The 17,261-nt window shown below is 47.0% G+C and overlaps 4 protein-coding genes across 4 annotated transcripts; 3 read left to right on the forward strand and 1 right to left on the reverse strand.

Annotated features, from left to right (window-relative positions):
• Window positions 1-20: 20 nt before the first annotated feature.
• F5147DRAFT_728033 (P-loop containing nucleoside triphosphate hydrolase protein) lies at window positions 21-4,006 on the forward strand. The gene is made up of 12 exons (XM_041439297.1): window positions 21-336; window positions 390-529; window positions 580-1,160; window positions 1,213-2,071; window positions 2,126-2,290; window positions 2,341-2,437; window positions 2,488-2,899; window positions 2,947-3,146; window positions 3,200-3,328; window positions 3,383-3,520; window positions 3,572-3,623; window positions 3,676-4,006. The coding sequence occupies exons 1-12, from the start codon at window positions 105-107 to the stop codon at window positions 3,863-3,865; spliced, it is 3,195 nt and encodes a 1,064-aa protein (XP_041285162.1). The 5' UTR covers window positions 21-104; the 3' UTR covers window positions 3,866-4,006.
• On the forward strand, window positions 3,582-8,693 carry F5147DRAFT_67837 (ras guanine nucleotide exchange factor domain-containing protein). The gene is made up of 11 exons (XM_041436202.1): window positions 3,582-3,623; window positions 3,676-4,614; window positions 4,672-6,007; window positions 6,058-6,831; window positions 6,883-7,077; window positions 7,138-7,303; window positions 7,351-7,504; window positions 7,557-7,802; window positions 7,852-7,941; window positions 7,991-8,207; window positions 8,261-8,693. Exons 2-11 carry the CDS (start codon window positions 4,054-4,056, stop codon window positions 8,566-8,568), a joined length of 4,047 nt encoding a protein of 1,348 aa, XP_041285163.1. The 5' UTR covers window positions 3,582-3,623; window positions 3,676-4,053; the 3' UTR covers window positions 8,569-8,693.
• F5147DRAFT_728037 (uncharacterized protein) lies at window positions 8,690-10,599 on the reverse strand. Its single transcript, XM_041439298.1, has 5 exons — window positions 10,225-10,599; window positions 10,097-10,165; window positions 9,810-10,039; window positions 9,106-9,752; window positions 8,690-9,053 (listed from the first exon to the last, which is right to left on the reverse strand). The coding sequence occupies exons 1-5, from the start codon at window positions 10,416-10,418 to the stop codon at window positions 8,790-8,792; spliced, it is 1,404 nt and encodes a 467-aa protein (XP_041285164.1). The 5' UTR covers window positions 10,419-10,599; the 3' UTR covers window positions 8,690-8,789.
• A 1,631-nt stretch (window positions 10,600-12,230) lies between these two features.
• Window positions 12,231-12,539, forward strand: F5147DRAFT_523764 (uncharacterized protein; the record flags this gene model as incomplete). Its single annotated transcript, XM_041429954.1, has 2 exons — window positions 12,231-12,393; window positions 12,445-12,539. Coding segments are annotated over 2 exons (258 nt in total), but the record flags the coding sequence as incomplete, so codon positions are not given.
• Window positions 12,540-17,261: the final 4,722 nt, after the last annotated feature.

The following is a 17,261-nucleotide window of genomic DNA, read 5'->3' on the forward strand; positions in this document are numbered from 1 at the left end:
TATTTTAAAAGCGATCATATCAATTCTAGAGCCTCAGACCACACGCGCTTCGCACCCACTTTCTTGCTCACGTAGCTGTACATATAGAATCAACAGGTACATCGATGGAGGCCCCAGACCCAGCTAACGTTCGAATAATCACGACTCTCGGGCATGTCGATCACGGAAAGACTACACTGATGGATGCCCTTCTCGCGGCAAACAACATTATTTCTCATCGGATGGCGGGAAAGCTGAGGTTTCTTGATAGTAGAGAGGATGAGCAAGAGCGCGGGATCACGATGGAAAGCAGTGCAGTATCGCTCAAGTTTCGAGTCATGGGACGACCTGACGAAGGTAGACATCTCACCATGATGCATATGCCAAGGAATAGTAATAAACATGCCTAGAAAGGTCCCCAAAGACATATGTCGTGAATATGATTGATACACCAGGACACGTCGATTTCTCGAGCGAAGTTTCCACAGCATCTCGGTTGTGTGATGGTGCACTGGTCCTTGTTGATGTCGTCGAAGGTGTGTGCACGCAGGTAGGTAAGTCTGTCTATGACACATAATAAATCTAACCCCAGTTGCCTAGACTATTGCTGTGCTTAGACAGGCATGGCAGGATAACCTCCGCCCAATCCTCGTCATCAACAAAATGGATAGACTCATCACGGAGCTGAAGCTGGTGCCCACCGAAGCTTACCAGCACCTTTCGCGGCTGATCGAACAAGTGAATGCTGTTATGGGAAGTTTTTTTGCAAGTGAATTGATGAAGGACGATCTCCGGTGGAGGGAAGAGCGCGATCGACGTCTTGCTGAAAAGAAGGAACAACTTGCAGATGAAGCCGAAGCATCCATCAATGACACAGATGACTTCAAGGAGAAAGACGACGAAGATATCTACTTCGCACCGGAGCGGGGTAATGTAGTATTTGCTTCTGCCATTGATTGTTGGGGTTTCAGAGTTGGGAACTTCGCCCAGCTTTATTCTGCAAAGCTCGGTTTCAAGGAAGCCAATCTAAGGCGCGTTTTGTGGGGCGACTTCTATCTCGATCCAAAAACCAAGAAAGTTATCAGTCAGAAGCATCTTCGCGGACGCACATTAAAGCCATTGTTTGTCCAATTTGTGTTGGAGAACATCTGGGCGGTCTATGATGCCGTTGTGATGAACCCGTAATCATCATCTTTTCATATGATGCCACATGATATGCTAATAAATTCCTAGGAACACAGAGAAAGTGACCAAGATTGTAACAGCTCTTAATCTGAAGATTTTACCTCGGGATTTGAGGTCAAAAGACAGTCGGCAGTTGCTGTCCACGATTTTTACACAGTGGCTTTCACTGTCTACGTGCATCATTCAGGCGACTATTGATGTCGTTCCTTCCCCTCCTGTTGCCCAGGCGATTCGCATCCCAAAAATGCTTTATCCTAACGTATTCGACAAGAACATACAACCCAAAAACAAGTTAGAGCAGGATCTTTTCACGTCCAACTTCGCGCCAAACGCAGTTGTAGTTGCATATGTAAGCAAGATGTTCGCTGTTTCAGCCAAAGAACTTCCGGAAAACAAGAAACGGGTTGCGACAGCGGACGAGTTACGCCAGCGGGCGCGAGATGCCAAAGAAGCACGAGATAACAGCGTTTTAGTCTCAGGGACTCCGGACCCTCCCTGTGCAGCCCCAGAATCACCTCGTAGTACGGCTCTAGGAGAGGTGTTAGACGTTTCTGAAGAGTCTGAAATTATCCTCGGCTTTGCACGACTGTATTCAGGGACAATACGCACTGGCTCCACCATATACTGCGTGCTGCCCAAGTACAATACCTCCCTTCCTCCAAATCACACCCATAATGTTGCGCATCTTATTCCGGCCAAAGTTGAAGGATTGTACGTGATGATGGGCCGGGAGCTTATCCCTGTGGACAGTGTCAGGGCAGGAAACACCTTTGCAATTAGGGGATTGGGAGGCAAAGTGTACAGGAATGCCACACTTTGTGCGCCACAAAGCACAGGCGTTCCGGAGAGCGCAGATCCCGTCCAGGTGCATGATAGTCTCATTAACATCGGTGGTGTTACTCGCACGGCAAGTGTCACAGGAATGTTTGAATCTCACTGCTGACCAACATTTTTATCATAGGTATCCCCTATAGTGCGGGTTGCGCTTGAACCTGTCGTCCCTTCTGATATGCCAAAACTTGTGGCCGGGATGAAGCTCCTCGCTCAAGCTGATCCCTGCGTTGAAACATTCCAGCAACAGACTGGAGAACATGTGATTCTGACTGCAGGAGAGTTACACTTAGAGGTATGATTTGATTGCTCATTGTCATCTACTTTCGTTCACCCTATCCACAGAGATGTCTGAAAGACTTGCGGGAGAGATTTGCTCGTGTGGAGATTCAAGCGTCCAAACCGATTGTTCCTTTCCGCGAAACAGCTGTGAAAGCCCAAGGTATGCATAATCTGCAATGCATCATCTCGTCACTCACCTTTTGAGGATAGATATGGCACCCTCGAAAATTCCAAATGCCGTCCGTGGAACCATCAAGGGTGCAAGCACACAGAACTTGGTCACTTTTTCGATTCGCTCGGCGCCTGTCCCCGGTATCATCTTGCAATTCTTGCTGCATAATTTAACGACTCTCAGAGCATTGCAGAGGGACGGTCAAACAGGCAGAGATACCTCCAATAACAGTATCGACATTGTTTCTGAGAGCGAATTGGTTGATGTCCAAGGCGATGTGCTCCATGCTCCAAGTGTTAGAGCAGACCAGTTTTGGAATGCACTGGAAGAGAAGTGCAACGAAGCTGGTGGGGAATGGGTGGATATCTGCGACAAAATCTGGTCGTTTGGTCCCCATCACGCTGGTGGCTGTATTCTTATTGATTATCGTAAAGATATGACACCGTTATCGTGCGTCGCCTTATGGTTCCTTGCGATGTCACTGATGCTGTATTCAGGCTGAGGCATCGCCTCTCACGGAATGTTCTAGCTCAGCCCACGAACACATCCAGTAATAATGTTGATTTCACGGGCTATGTTGAGACAGGCTTCCAGCTAGCTATGTTTCAAGGACCATTGTGTGCTGAGCCTGTCGAAGGGATGGCCTATTTTGTTGAATTGATTGACGTTGATGCCGACGGCGTCCAAAAGGAGATCGGTATGTTTTTTTATAAGTGGACCTCAGGATATATGTTTAAACATTTTGAACAGTCCAAAATAGGTTATCACAAGTGACAGGCTCCGTGATATCAGCGGTAAGAGATGCCTGCAGGAATGGACTGCTCGATTGGTCTCCTAGGCTTATGCTGGCTATATATTCGTGTGATATTCAAGCCTCAAGTATGTGATCCACTGGTCGGTTCCGGAGCTTATATTAATTAGAGTTCATTCCAGCGGATGTCCTTGGGAAAGTCTATGGAGTGGTTGCAAAACGACGTGGTCGAATTGTGGCTGAAGAGATGAAGGAGGGGACTACGTTCTTCACAGTCTCTGCTCTTCTTCCAGTTGTGGAGAGTTTTGGTTTCGCAGACGGTGAGCTTGAATTCGCAGGCTGCGATGGGGTAGTCTCATACCATGATACAGAGATACGCAAACGAACATCTGGTGCTGCAAGCCCACAGCTAATTTTTAGCGGGTGAGTGATACTGCCTATTGGGTGTTCGCAGGTCATTGAAAAGGAGCGCAAGATACGAATTACTTGATCAAGATCCCTTCTGGATACCAACGACTGAGGAAGAGCTGGAGGACTTGGGTGAAAAAGCAGACCGAGACAATATCGCAAAAGGTTACATGGACAGCGTGCGAGAGCGAAAAGGTATGTTTGTGGACCGAAAAATTGTGCAGTTCGCGGAGAAGCAAAGAACGCTGAAACGGTGAGATCGGTGGACTTTACTGTCAGTTGCGTGGTCTGCGATAAGTAACGCGATATGAACTGTGTTATTATGTAATAGTCCGTTGTGAGGGCATACGGCTCATCTTAGCTAGCTGAGTTGACTTCTCTCCGCTTCCGCCAATCCATCAGAATTCGTTCTACTTGAGGTTATCTATTCTACGTCAGCTGTTATATGGCTGCAATCGGCCTCGCCATGTACAATGGTGTCAACTGTTATCCCTCACAATCCACTACGATTACTGTCGAACAGGAACAGCAGATCTCACAGCTTCCGGAGGAGCAGTATATCTCCACATTCTTCTGTCGAGCTCTATATGACTACCAGACACAAGACGCTTCCTCTCTCTCCTTCCACAAGAATGAAATTATCGAGGTTCTCACCCAGCTCGAGTCAGGCTGGTGGGACGGACTCCTTGGCGATGAACGGGGATGGTTTCCGTCGAATTATGTAGTAGTGTTATCTGATGAGGAGGCAGAGATCGCTCTTTCCAACCATGGCGCTACAACTCAACAAGGCCCTTTCCAGCAGACCCATGAAGTAGCTCGCGGTACTCATTTGAATGACTTTCATTCCCGGACACAGGACCCCCACTTATCAGACAGTGAATGGTCGCGAAATAAACGTGACCCGTCTATTCCATCCAACGGTCTTCATGAATCCCGCAGTACTGCGGAACACAGTGCGACTTTGTCAAGCGATTTTTGGATGCCCCAAGTCACACAGGATGGTCAGGTAAGCAGAGCATTTTGCTTGCTATGATTCATTACACACCAATATCCTCTTCTCCAGATTTACTATGTTAACACGCAGACAGGCCAAATTTCGCGAGATTTGCCCATCGAAGGCGACGATGTATCTGTTGATGAACTTGCTGGACTAGCTTCCTCTCCACCAAGTTCGCGGTCAGGCACAAGCGCAGGGCTAGGACTCAGCGCCTCGACGGAATCTTCCATCCCGGGTTTTGGTGTTCTAAAGCGCTCTGGGACGCCTGAGCCTTGGGTAAGACGACTTGCCGATGATGGCATGTCTTACTATTACTGGAATAAGCTCACTGGTCAAGTGAGCTGGACAATCCCAGAAACGGAAGCTACTGTGCAGAATGGCAGGACTCGTGCCCTCACCAGCTCCTCCACTACCTCATCAGATTTATTCAATAGTCTGGATGAGGATTCGGTACCAACGCGATTTCGATCTGATTCAACGACATCCCAAACACGACATGGGCAAGACCGGAGTCACAGCAAGCCGGAGCATGTCAGTGATTCTGAAGATTCCTGCCTCTACTCTCCAGACCACGGTGATTCACCATCAACTAGTGGGCGCTCTCAAAGTGGTCAGGATCTCTTTGCGGACCAATTAGCTCTTAGAAAGTCTTCCGTTGAGCTTACCGCGGCTGAGAAAATTGCCCAATCACTCCAGCAATCATTAGCACCACCACTCCCGGACCTTATTTCCGATCTATCTAATGTCGCACACAACGCCATCTCCGCAGTTGTCCAGAAAAACAAGTCTTTAATCGGCATATCTCGAAGAGCAGAACACGGACAGGTCCTTGATAGCCTCATCAGGGCTGTTGTCATCACCGTCCGCAATCTACTTTACATATCCGCACCTCCTGGCCACATACCCAACAACCTTATACCACGCGGTGTCCGTGGACGTCGCGAGACGACTGCATCGCAGACACTTTTGAAACCAGCTCAACGGAAAGTAACTGCCACGTTATCCAAGCTCGTTCTTTCTGCTCGAGCCATGGAGTATGACTCGGGTCCTGCGGCACATGATACGGCATCCCGTGTTGAAAGTGACGCGGCAGAACTTGATCGTGCCATCGTGACATTCGTTGTTGAAGTTCAGCGGTGTCAAAACGAACGACTTGGTGGCGTAGGAGCAAAACGAGTTCTGGGTTGCTTCTCCGCAGTCTACCTCGGGGTAGGGCTAGTCGGTGCGGGGTATGCAGGGTCTTGGAGGGGTTTTGGCTGGGTACCGCTGGATGATAATGACGAAGCCCCTCAGCGAATTTTAGATGGCGATGTTTTCTCTGAATTCAAGACGCACATAGTATCAATGCAGGCGAGATTCGGAACATTCCATACCGCACTCAAGACTATTGGCGATGAACCTCGTGAGTGTGTCAGTATTTGTGCTGTGATCTATCTGTTGATATATTCTCAGAGCAACGAGTATGGATTACAGGTCGTGAGCTTCTCTCTAGCCTTTCATCACTCCTCCTATTCGTTGCCAATATCCACATCGCTCGTCACGTCGATATCGATGGTTTCTATTCCAATGTGGCGGATGCTGAACGTGCTGCTCTGTACGCTCAGACCGTGGACAAAGCTCGCTTGCTCGCACGCACGCTCGAAGCGGTAGTACAAACTCTATACGATGACGCAGCTACACTGCTTCTCACGATACAGCGAGTTCGTCGTCTCACTTACAGAGTCTCGCGACAAGATCGTGACTTCCAGCGCGAGTACCTAGACGCCATCTCCGTCTCCCTCAAGTCAAATCTCCAATTTCTCATGCAAACCCTTGATACCCTACTTTCTCTTGGCCGCGATCAAGCAGACATGGCACAAGGGGAATACACAGGTGCAATAGAGTGGCGCATGTCACGTTTAAGCGTCATCGACTGCAACTTTGACGCCCGACCCATGTCGGTCCTCGACCCAGCAGATCCAGAGAGCGAGGACATTGTTGACATCGAAGTTGCTTTCGGTGCATCTGGAATGAAAAAGTCGGCGGTCAATCTCGGCGACCGAGCGCCATTCCGAAGCCAATCCCAATTATCTGATGCCACCATTACGCTTACCGATCGGTCACTTAAGTCGGCGGCTTCGAGCTACGACCCCACTATGTCTGTACACACTCTGGTCCCTTCAACATTTGATAAACCGCAGGATGTACTGTCTATGAGCGACTCGGCTTCAATGCTTGACGACGATTGTAAGCGACACTTGTATATTCCCTCCCTTTCTAGGCTTATGATATGTACAGCTGCGACCACGAGAACAGCAACGAAAATCAAGAAAATCTTTGGCGATGACGCTCCTGAGCACATCATCAGCACAAAGCCTTGGTATCTGCGACCTGACTACACGAAGAATGACATGACTATCGATGTAGATGGAAGCATTCGAGCAGGAACAGTTCCAGCTTTGGTCGAACGTCTCACGTCACATGATCCTTCAGGTACGGGTGCTTCGTAATCTATCTGCCTACGGTATCATATTCAGTATGGGGACATTATAGACCCTACGTTCATCAAAACATTCTTGATGACGTACAAGTCATTCACTACTCTTGATGAATTTTTCGACCACCTCGTCCGCCGCTTCCGCATCCAAACCCCGGAAGGTCTGAGTCCCACTGAGTTGGAAGAGTGGAGAAAGCTCAAGCAACATGTCATTCAGATGCGGTGCGTCATTGTTGATTCTTCTGCACTATACCTAATGTGATTTTCAGTGTCCTAAATACCCTCAAGGCCATGGTTTCGGATGAAGATTTCCTTGAGAAAGAGGATATGTACATCCTGAATCGAATGAAAGAATTTTTGCAGAATGAGGATGTTAGCAAGTTTGGAGGTGCAAAGCAACTACTTTCACTTGTTGAACGCGCAGTGAGTTCAGCGTCGTTGATATGGTTCAAGTTGTCTGACTCAGATACCACAGCGTGGAGGAGACGTCAAGAAAGGCCTGACTCCTACTCTAGGCAGTCCACCTACCTCGATCTTACCCAAGCCCAATAAGAAGTTGAAACTTTTGGACATAGACCCCTTGGAATTGGCACGGCAGTTGACAATTATGGAGAGTTACTTATACCAGAAGATACGACCGGTGGAATGTCTACAGCGTTCGCGGGAGCAAAAGACAGACCACAATGATAACATTGCTCGGGTAATTCAGACAAGCAATCGGGTATGATCCGGCCCTCGCGATAGCCATCATATGCTCATAACTTTACCAGATTGCTAACTGGGTAGCTGACTCAGTTCTCACCCACGAGGACTCCAGGAAGCGTTCGGCTATCTTGAAGCAGTTCATAAGTGTTGCTGATGTAAGTGGTCTCCTACGGAATTCATTCGCACAATGCTTACTTCCCTCAGCGATGTCGCTCGATGCACAATTACTCAAGCATGGTTGCTATAGTATCTGGACTGAATTCGCCTCCTATAAGGCGCCTCAAGCGCTCATGGGAGCAAGTGAATGCGCGACATATGACTCAACTCAACACATGCGAGATGACCATCGATTCAGGCAAGAACTTCAATAATTATCGTTCGACGCTTGCAAGAGTTTCGCCCCCTTGTGTGCCTTTCATTGGTGAGCTTTCTACTTTGATTATTTGTTGCCGATGTATTCATTTACGTGTAAAGGCGTCTTCCTCACTACACTAACGTTCATCCAAGATGGAAGCAAGGACACTCTTCCAGGTAACTTGGTGAACTTCCGAAAACGACAGAAAGCTTCGGAGGTGATCCAAGACATTCAGCGCTGGCAAACATTCCCGCATAATTTCAATCTTATTACGAGCGTGCAAACTTACCTTGAGGAATCACTTGCCAAGTTCAGCGAGCAGGTTGATGTAGGCGATTATTTTTGGAACCTCAGTCTGGAACGCGAACCTCGCGAGAGAGAAGACGAGAAGATGGCTCGATTGCTGCAAGAGAGCGGATTTTTGTAAATGGGGACTTCTATATGTGTCTTATCTTCATATAGTTCATATAGTTGTAGGAATACAACTTGCTTCTGAGTACTTATTGATGATCTATATCCAGTTGCTTGGTTACTGACGACTCACGAGATGGTGTCACCATGACATGAATCAGATTGATCATCCTTCCGAGTATCATGATTCCAAATGAAGTCTGTGTGGCCTAAAGCAAGTGTATATAACCATTCTAACTAGTGGGTGATCTCTCCACCCGTATTTGCATTCCACCTCTGAGCCCTTCGTCTTGCTACGACATTGCCCTTGTAAAATGTTGTGCGGTCGAATCCTGGGCTCAGCACTGCAGATTGCCATCGACGCGCCCCGTGTACTACAACGAAATCAGCAGGATCACCAACACGGGGGACAATACCATCGCCTTCATCCGCGGGTTTCCCACTAACACTGCCCCCGTGCATGATACCGATGGCTTCTTTAGATGTTGTGGACACCGATCGCTGTGACAATCGTCAAATTATGGCCAGAGCCAACTCCACCCAGTTTACTTACCAAAAGTACTCTCCAGTCTGGTTCTGTGCCCACTTGAAAAAGTGCGACGCCAAGACTAGCAAGTGTGAGGGGATCAAGTGACCCCTGGGGCGTGAAGGCATTCTCGATGTTATTCACAGAAAGCGCAACACGGACTCCGTGATCGCGGTAAACCTGAGGCGCATTGATTGTGCGCCCTGCGAGCGGGACAGGAACTCTCCCGCTAGGATCCGCACGACCCATCATGTAAATATCACTTTGCGGTAGCGCGACAATCTCCAACGGCAAGATGTCTGTGGCGCGTTTTAATTCGGCCCACTCTTCGCCCGAAAAGAGTCCCAACCTGGTTGCATGTCCAATAGCAACACGCTTTCCACTACTTTTGCACCAGGATCGCTGACGCATCTGCTGCAACACATCCCAAACCATCGGAACGGTGTCCGGATCGAGATTGTAATCCAGGTGAAAATCTGCATGTAGGTCGTGTTTTTCAGCGAGAGACAATATGAGTTCGATGTTCTTGAGAGCATGTGCGCGGTCAGGTTCAACCCAAGGCGCAGAGCCAACGACAGAAACGTCTAGGCGAGAAGCTGCATCACAAAGCAGATTGTAATTTGGACCGGGTTCTGTTGAGTCCGCAGATTCGTAGAGCGCCTCTTGGGCAAAAGCTGAAAACAGATATCAGTGCCGCCAAAAATGTAGTAATGGAACTCAAGGCGACAGACCAACTATTTGGATATGACAAAGCTCAACCCATTCTTTCGCTAACTGAAGTCCCATATCTAGACATGTGAATCCAACTGTTGTATCCACCTCAACGAAGGCTCGCATCGCAGTAACACCAGACTCCACGCTCTCTCGGATGAGATAAGTCGCCCTAGCGTAAAGATTATTGACATCCTTTGGAAATTCTGCTTTAGCTTTATTTGTTACTTTAAGAGCTTCAGGTAAAGACCTTGGACAAGGTCAATATTTCAATCATGTTGCTGAAGACAAATATGATGCAACGTACCCAGTAATCAACGGGTCACACTGACCAAGTACAAAACACTTGTCGAGATGGATGTGCGAGTGGCACAACCTAGATATAGAAAGTTTTCAAACCTGGCAATTGATTCGTGCTGATAAAGTCAAACATACGAAGGGACTAGCACCCCGCCATTGGCTTCGATGACTGCAGCTTCTTCGTGAGGTATGCATGATCCTGAAGAGGTTATACTCTGTACTCGGCCACCAAGGCAGGCTATGTCCCATGCAGAAGCCTCTGAATGGTCTGTGCATGGAAGTCGAACATTACGTATCACAAGGTGACCAAAGTTCGGGCTCGCCATCATCAATGACAGTGCCTGGCAGACCTTAGCATAGCAGTGATCTTACTGCTAAGAGAGCACAGACGCAACTTTCTCATGGTCTTGTACATGTCAGCTGGACTTCACCAAGACAGTTCCAACAATAGAGACCACCCAGGTCCCAGCAACGGCCAGCTGCCTAATCGATCGCGGAAGTCACGGAAGCGGTGTGCCACCTTTGCTAATGATTGAGATAGGATATTAATTCACATTTTTGAAGTTTTGCAAATACACTTGTAGATAATAACCCCACTCAATTCCATTTTATTTTTCCCATTTTATTTTTTGCAAGTGATATACGAGTGACAGATGGTGAGAAATAAAATGAGTTCTAATTGAGGTCGACCATTTTATTTTATTTCTGAAGTACAGCGGTGCGCGCTGAGATTAGAATATGCCGAGGCGGCACATTGAACGACGCAGCCTGAAGGCTTGAAGTCCAACGCAGCCACGCCGACAGTCATGGATGACAGATTCCAGTGGACATTCCCCACCGAAAACACATATCCAGGAGTGCCGGATGTGTTCGAGCAAGTGCCCATGCTTCATGAACATGTGCTGCCAGTGCAAGGCCAAGAAGTTCGTCGTCGTCGTCTTCTGCTGCAGCCAGTTGTGCAATGGCCAGGAACTCAGGTTGTTTAGCTGTAGACTGATGGTGCTTTAGGGGCTTGCGTCCGAGACGGCGTAGACGTGCCATGACGTATGATGCATTGATGATTGTAGGTACTGGAGACAAGTAGCATCCCCACACTCACATTGTTGAAACTCCGCAATGACGAGCGCCGAACAACATACCTGCAGTCCAATATATCATTTTATTTTTTGTTCCCCACCGCAATCTACACTCACTCGCTAAAAAATAAAATGAGAAAAATAAAATGGAATTGAGTGGGGCTAATAACCCTACTCAATAACAGTTCATTTCTTCAGTTTATTTGCTGTTTGAACGATAAGCGATGGGAAATAAACTGTCAGAGTTATTGAGTGGCAGTTTATTTGCCAGTTTGTCTCATACCCGAACATCAGGAAAACCTTCCGATACAAACCTAGACTAAGTATGTCAAGTTTAATAAAATTTTCTCCAACACATTGTAATTTCACAAAAGTAGACAACTTCGCAGATTAGAGAATCTTTTTTACTGTCCCACCAGATCCTACTCGTGGACACTAATTTAATGATGATTTTAAACAAATTCACAAACTTACAGTGAGTTATAAGGATATTATTTTGATGGTTTGTTCAGTTTTGCTTGTTTTCATTTGAACATTATACAAGAACAAATTAAGTTTTCATTAAAAGAGGGTATATCAGCATAGCTTCATAGAGAGCAAGACAACAAAGGAGCATCAAGAACAATATATGTCACATATGTGAATGCGATTATGTAAAATAAGAAATCTACTCTCATTGTCCATGTCATTGATATTGAGGAAAACCATTGCAAACTCGTGTGATCCTACTCAAGCAGTGTTACAGTCAACTATAACATCCGCGAGAGCCACCGCTCTGCTAGACTCACCGATGTGGCGGGACACCACCAGAACCTAGAATGACAGTGGTCTGGACCGCTATGACATCACCATGGCCTAGGAGGCCTGTCCCTGATGATCATGAAGGCTGTCCGCCTCATGTAGACCCAGAGCACCACATGGCACCTAGGCAACTGCACGGGTATGGGTAACCCGCACGGGTCGCGGGTAAGGGTACACCTGGGGTACGGGTGGGGGTTACCTTTCATGGCACCCGTACCCTTACCCATACCCGTGCGCGGGTTAGACCATCCAAACACGATATACACCGTGATTCCGGCCATGGATCTCATTGATGAAAAGCTCACTACGTACTCCCACAACAGACAATATCACTCTTCAATCCGCTCAGCTGTTCAGCTGGCAAAGGTAACACTTAACCGGTACTATCAACTTACAGATCAATCCGAAGTCTATCGCATTGCCATGGGTTTGTTCTTTTTTGTCTCTGTTCTGATGGCTCACATTCATACATATATAGTATTACACCCACGTCACAAGCTCGTATACTTCAGGAACGCTCGATGGGAGGACGACTGGGTCACGACAGCTGAAAAGCTTGTCCGTGACCGATTTACTCTCTATTCAGCCTTGGATGCCAACCTTCAAGACAATGACTTGGACATGGAGACTTTAGAGGAGGAATCACATAAGGTACGTCTTTTGTTTAACTGCGACTACTGACTACTGATTCTATTCTAGATGAAAAACATATTTGATGACATGCCTGCCCTTGCTCCGCCAAAATCGACTGATCTCCGTGATGAGCTCGAGCACTATCTTACCTCTGACATTGAAAATGTTCCTGATGGACTTTCATGGTGGCACGAACGTCGTACCACCTACCCTCATCTATCATGGATGGCATTGGACTACCTTACCATTCCTGGTGAGTTTTTTTTTAAATTGAACTTGCATATACTACAGCTAATAACGTCGACAGCCACATCAGTTGACGTTGAACGACTATTCAGCTGAGGACGGCTCTTGCTCTCACATGTTCGCTCACGCTTATCTGCACAATCGACACGCACACTGCTGTGCCTCAGTTTTTGGAGCAAACTCAACCTGGTCAAGACCAATGACATTCTCAATGTCAGTTCTTTGCCTGACATCGAAGGTGATGAAGAGGAGCTCGAGGATGGGTGGGATGATATTATCATTGAGTAGCTATTGTACACTGTGTCGTAAATTTACCATATAGTATCTATGACCCGCGGGTACACCCTTGATGGGTTGTACCCTGGGTCCTTACTTCGCTACCCACTGCACAACCCGTACCCTTGCTGCGGGTGTGGGTTTACCTCGGGATGCGGGTGCGGGTTGACCTGCCGACACCCGGGGGTTCACCCGTGCGGATCCCTAATGGCACCTCATGCTTGATGAGAGGTTAAAGCCTCATGTATCTTATCTGACCTCATGGACTAACTCATGTACAATTATCTCTGACTCCCCATGAGTGTTACGCACTCAAATAGGTCTGTTATGTGGAGCCCTAAGAGGGGCATCGTCTGCTAATGTTCATGATGTAACCAGAAGGATCCGGTATAGTGAGTGAGACTTGGTGATGTCAAGTCGGCAGAGATCACAGACGCACGTGTCATGTGACTACTAAGACAGATGTCTTCGAAGTCACCAGGCTCAAAGTAAGGACAGTCTTGTCTGAACGATGAGTGTCGATTGAGGTAGACTTAAGTGCAAAGAGCACTTAAGAAAAGATACTAGAGACTGAAGCTGAGAGGCTTCAGAGAGAAGTATGTTCCAGGGAAGATTGAGTAGATTCAAGTTAGAGAATCTAGTACAGAGTGACCGACTACTTATACTAAGTGGAGAGGGTTAGGGGCAAGGTTACTGCACTGTGTTACGGTCAACTCACACCCCCACTTTTGATCATAGAACAGGACTATGGACTATGAAGGTTAAGACCACAAAGAGGGTCATCACGTTTCAGTACATTTGCCATGTTATCACTAAATCCACTTATCGCGTTAGCAACCAATATCGTCCCCATGCATAGCCCTTATCTTCGGGCCTTACTATCCTCCTGTACTTCTATCTTGATAGCGCATCCTATGCCTTCCTTTCTTAGCTTGGTCTGTGCGTTCCATACGGTCTATTTAAGCACAGTAGTTACCGATTGTATTCCCCACTTGAATCTACTGGGTTTTACCTGGAACTCGTCCTTTAGCAAGGTCTCCAACCTTGCCATCTAAGAACCACTATTCTAAGGGAGTTGCCTACACTCGCCTTAGCCAGAAACCTTATGACCTCTCTTTAGAGAGAAGAACTACGTCTGTCTTGCTTATAGCAGATCGTCTGTTTGGACTTAGACAGCTCGACTTATCCCAGTCATAACACACTGTAGATAAGGGTAAAGGGGAAATGAGAATGGTATAGGTGCATTGGCAACACAGCCAGATTAGTGGTGGATGGTCGAATGTGGAAAGAGACCGAGAAACATTGGAACGATCCAACGGTAAGAATACAATGTGCGGGAAGCGCAGTCAGAAGAGAACAAGAAAGGAAAGCCACATTGGTGGCATGAGTCAGACTGAGTCAGAGGTGCGGGACCACATTGGTGGTTGAGTCATAGGAGGAACGTGCATGCACATGTGTAGTGGCAGGCGATGCAAGGGATGGGAATGATCCTGAGGATCTGGTCAACAGATAGTCGGTAAAGGAGGACGAGCCGGTAGATGGTGAGGGTGAGGATGAAGGGAAAATGATAGGGGGGCCACATGACCGATGTTACTTGTAACAATGACTCGCATAGATCCTCAGATACAAGCTGAGCCCGAACACTTATGTACAGACATATATAAGTAGACAGATCATTGTTGTATTTCTTCACTTTGATCTACTTGGTTTTCCCTTGAAACTCCTGTTCAACTAAGTCTCTAACTTAGTTGCCTTTGACTGCACTTCTAAGAGAGCCGCCACTATCTTAGTCGATCCTGCTAGCCCTACATCTTGACGAGGCATTGTCCTTACCAAGACAGCTGGAGGGAACCCTTGGCATTCACTGAGGCTAGATTCCTCGGTACTCGGCAGCACATTCATGCTTGTACTGTTAGACCAATCCAAGTTGTAACAAGCAGTGTTGCTATTAGTGCAGAGTTTCCTTGTGAGGTGTGAGACTCAGACAGATGAGTTAACACAACACAAAAATGAACTCACTGGATAGCCTTGAAAATGTCAGCCATCATCTTGTGAAACTTACATGGCACCGTCACCTTCATGTCTTCAAGAAATTTTATGTGAAAAAAGCAGACCTCGCTGAATAGATTGCCAGTAAAATTGAACTTAGATGGGGATCTATTAGCCTTTCAGAAGAGTGTGGCATACACCTATGCACTTATTGTTAGTACATGGACTCGGTGTAGGGACTGATTCCTGGCTAGGCTTGTAGAGACTGTTTTACTTAGTGTTATGTTTGCACCTTAGCTTACATGAGAAAGTTATCTTTTCACCAGTTCCACTATGAGTCTGAGTCTTCAGCAGTTTTCATGACATTTCCTCTCCTCTGAGCCTTGAGCCTAGTCCAGAAACCCTTTAGGGTTGAATAGCAGCTAGGTTCTGCAAGACCTAACACATTGTTCTGAATCACCATCAGAATTGTTGTATCCACATCGGGCTCATGAGTAGATCGATAAATATACCGAAGTACTGGTTAGAGCAACCATCGGAATTGTAACCTCAGGCTGCTGGGCATTATTGTTCACAATCTTCTTGAAGCAGTCTGAAAAATTCACCCCAACTGATTTGAGCCCATTGAAGTAGTGCCCCTTCATTAGATATGGTAAAATATCAGCAAAGTATGGCCTTTTTGACTGCAGAATGGGGTCATTCTTTTCCTGGAGAGTGCACATGGCGCTGAGCAAATCAATATGCATAACTGGGAACATAGTCACTTACATTGAAATATTGTTCATAATGATAGATGTGGTTGACCAGCAAAGCATTCACAGTGTTGACACAGTCAGGACCAAGATGATAATACACTGATACTTGAGTGCAAGCATCATCTTTTAATTCAGTGCGGAAAAGTGGCACTTGGGTCTCAATCTGTATGTGAGGTTCAACCAACTAGTAATATTGCAGAGTCTAACCCTTAAGCATACCAGTGTGGTGAGAGCTGTTACATATGAGTCATCACTCTTTAGGCGATCCTGGATCGTGTTACAGACTTGGATGGTTCTAATGGTACAGACATAAATGTGTCATTCAAGGTACCAGGATCTAGCCTTAGTGGAATGCCAAGGGTTCCCTCTGGCTTTCTTGGTAAGGCACACCTTGTCAAGATGCAGGGCTAGTGGGATCGACTAAGTCGGCAAGTGGCCTTCTTAGAAGTGCGGTCAAAGACAGCTGAGTTGGAGACTTAGTTGAGCAGGAGTTTCAAGAGAAAACCAAGTAGATCAAAGTGAAAAAATACAACAATGATCTGTCTACTTATATATGTCTGTACATAAGTGTTTGGGCTCAGCTTGTATCTAGGGATCTATGTGAGTCATGGTGAGTCAGATAATTGTACATGAGCCGGTGAAGGTTCAATGATACAGCAAGGCACGAACAGTGCTCCTGACTGTATCTATAAATGTTGTAAGGTCGCGCGTTGCCTAGTCTGCTATACTTGAGACGACAAGTGCGTTCGACCCTAAAGGGGAAGTGAGTGCAGCAAGGATCTAGAGGTATGCGCTGAAAGCGCTACTGGTTGGCCAATGCGAAGCGCAAGAAAGCGCAGGTGCGCGCGAGGCGCAAGAATGTGCGCGTGTATGGCGCGAAGCGCGGGAAAGCGTGCGCGTGTATACTGATACGAGAGAGAGTAAGAGTGAGTTTGCTTAAGTGATGATATGATGTAAGACAAGAGAAGAGAGATGCGAGGTGTAAACAAATAGATTTCTACTATATTCTGCTAGGTAAATAGTGGGTAGTAACCAGTAAGTCCTCTGTCGTTCTGGTGGGAGAGTAAGTGAGTAAGTGAGTAAGTATGTACTGCTGGCACTTTAAGTATGGCGCCTAAGCGCTGTCATGCGGAGCTGAAGCGCTACCGAGTAAGGTATGTAAGTATATATGTAAGTAAGGGTCCATGATAAAAATAAAGATGGAACGATATGCAAATGTGAGAAATGGAAATATACGCACTAGGGAACTTGGTGGACAGTGGATGGATGCTTCTGGATGGCTGGCGCTATAGGGCGCTACAGCGCGGGAAAGCGCGCGCACATATACATCGTGAAGCGCGGGAAAGGTACGCGCGCATGGCGCGCGTTGCGTGGGAAAGCTGCGCCTCATATAGAG

This window comes from Suillus discolor (genome assembly GCF_016758755.1).
Source record: "Suillus discolor strain FC423 chromosome Unknown F5147scaffold_134, whole genome shotgun sequence".
In the NCBI taxonomy this organism is placed as follows: domain Eukaryota; kingdom Fungi; phylum Basidiomycota; class Agaricomycetes; order Boletales; family Suillaceae; genus Suillus; species Suillus discolor.

Excerpts from the sequence above, each read along its gene's own strand:
- F5147DRAFT_728033 (XM_041439297.1), top strand. The coding sequence starts at position 105 with ATGGAGGCCCCAGACCCAGCTAACGTTCGAATAATCACGACTCTCGGG. Across the intron at positions 2,291-2,340 it reads CAGGAGAGTTACACTTAGAG|AGATGTCTGAAAGACTTGCG; the intron begins GTATGATTTGAT and ends CCCTATCCACAG. Across the intron at positions 2,438-2,487 it reads AACAGCTGTGAAAGCCCAAG|ATATGGCACCCTCGAAAATT; the intron begins GTATGCATAATC and ends TTTTGAGGATAG.
- F5147DRAFT_67837 (XM_041436202.1), top strand. The coding sequence starts at position 4,054 with ATGGCTGCAATCGGCCTCGCCATGTACAATGGTGTCAACTGTTATCCC. Across the intron at positions 7,078-7,137 it reads CACGTCACATGATCCTTCAG|ACCCTACGTTCATCAAAACA; the intron begins GTACGGGTGCTT and ends GGGACATTATAG. Across the intron at positions 7,803-7,851 it reads TAATTCAGACAAGCAATCGG|ATTGCTAACTGGGTAGCTGA; the intron begins GTATGATCCGGC and ends TAACTTTACCAG.
- F5147DRAFT_728037 (XM_041439298.1), bottom strand. The coding sequence starts at position 10,418 with ATGATGGCGAGCCCGAACTTTGGTCACCTTGTGATACGTAATGTTCGA. Across the intron at positions 10,040-10,096 it reads TGTGACCCGTTGATTACTGG|GTCTTTACCTGAAGCTCTTA; the intron begins GTACGTTGCATC and ends ACCTTGTCCAAG. Across the intron at positions 9,753-9,809 it reads TTGTCATATCCAAATAGTTG|CTTTTGCCCAAGAGGCGCTC; the intron begins GTCTGTCGCCTT and ends ATCTGTTTTCAG.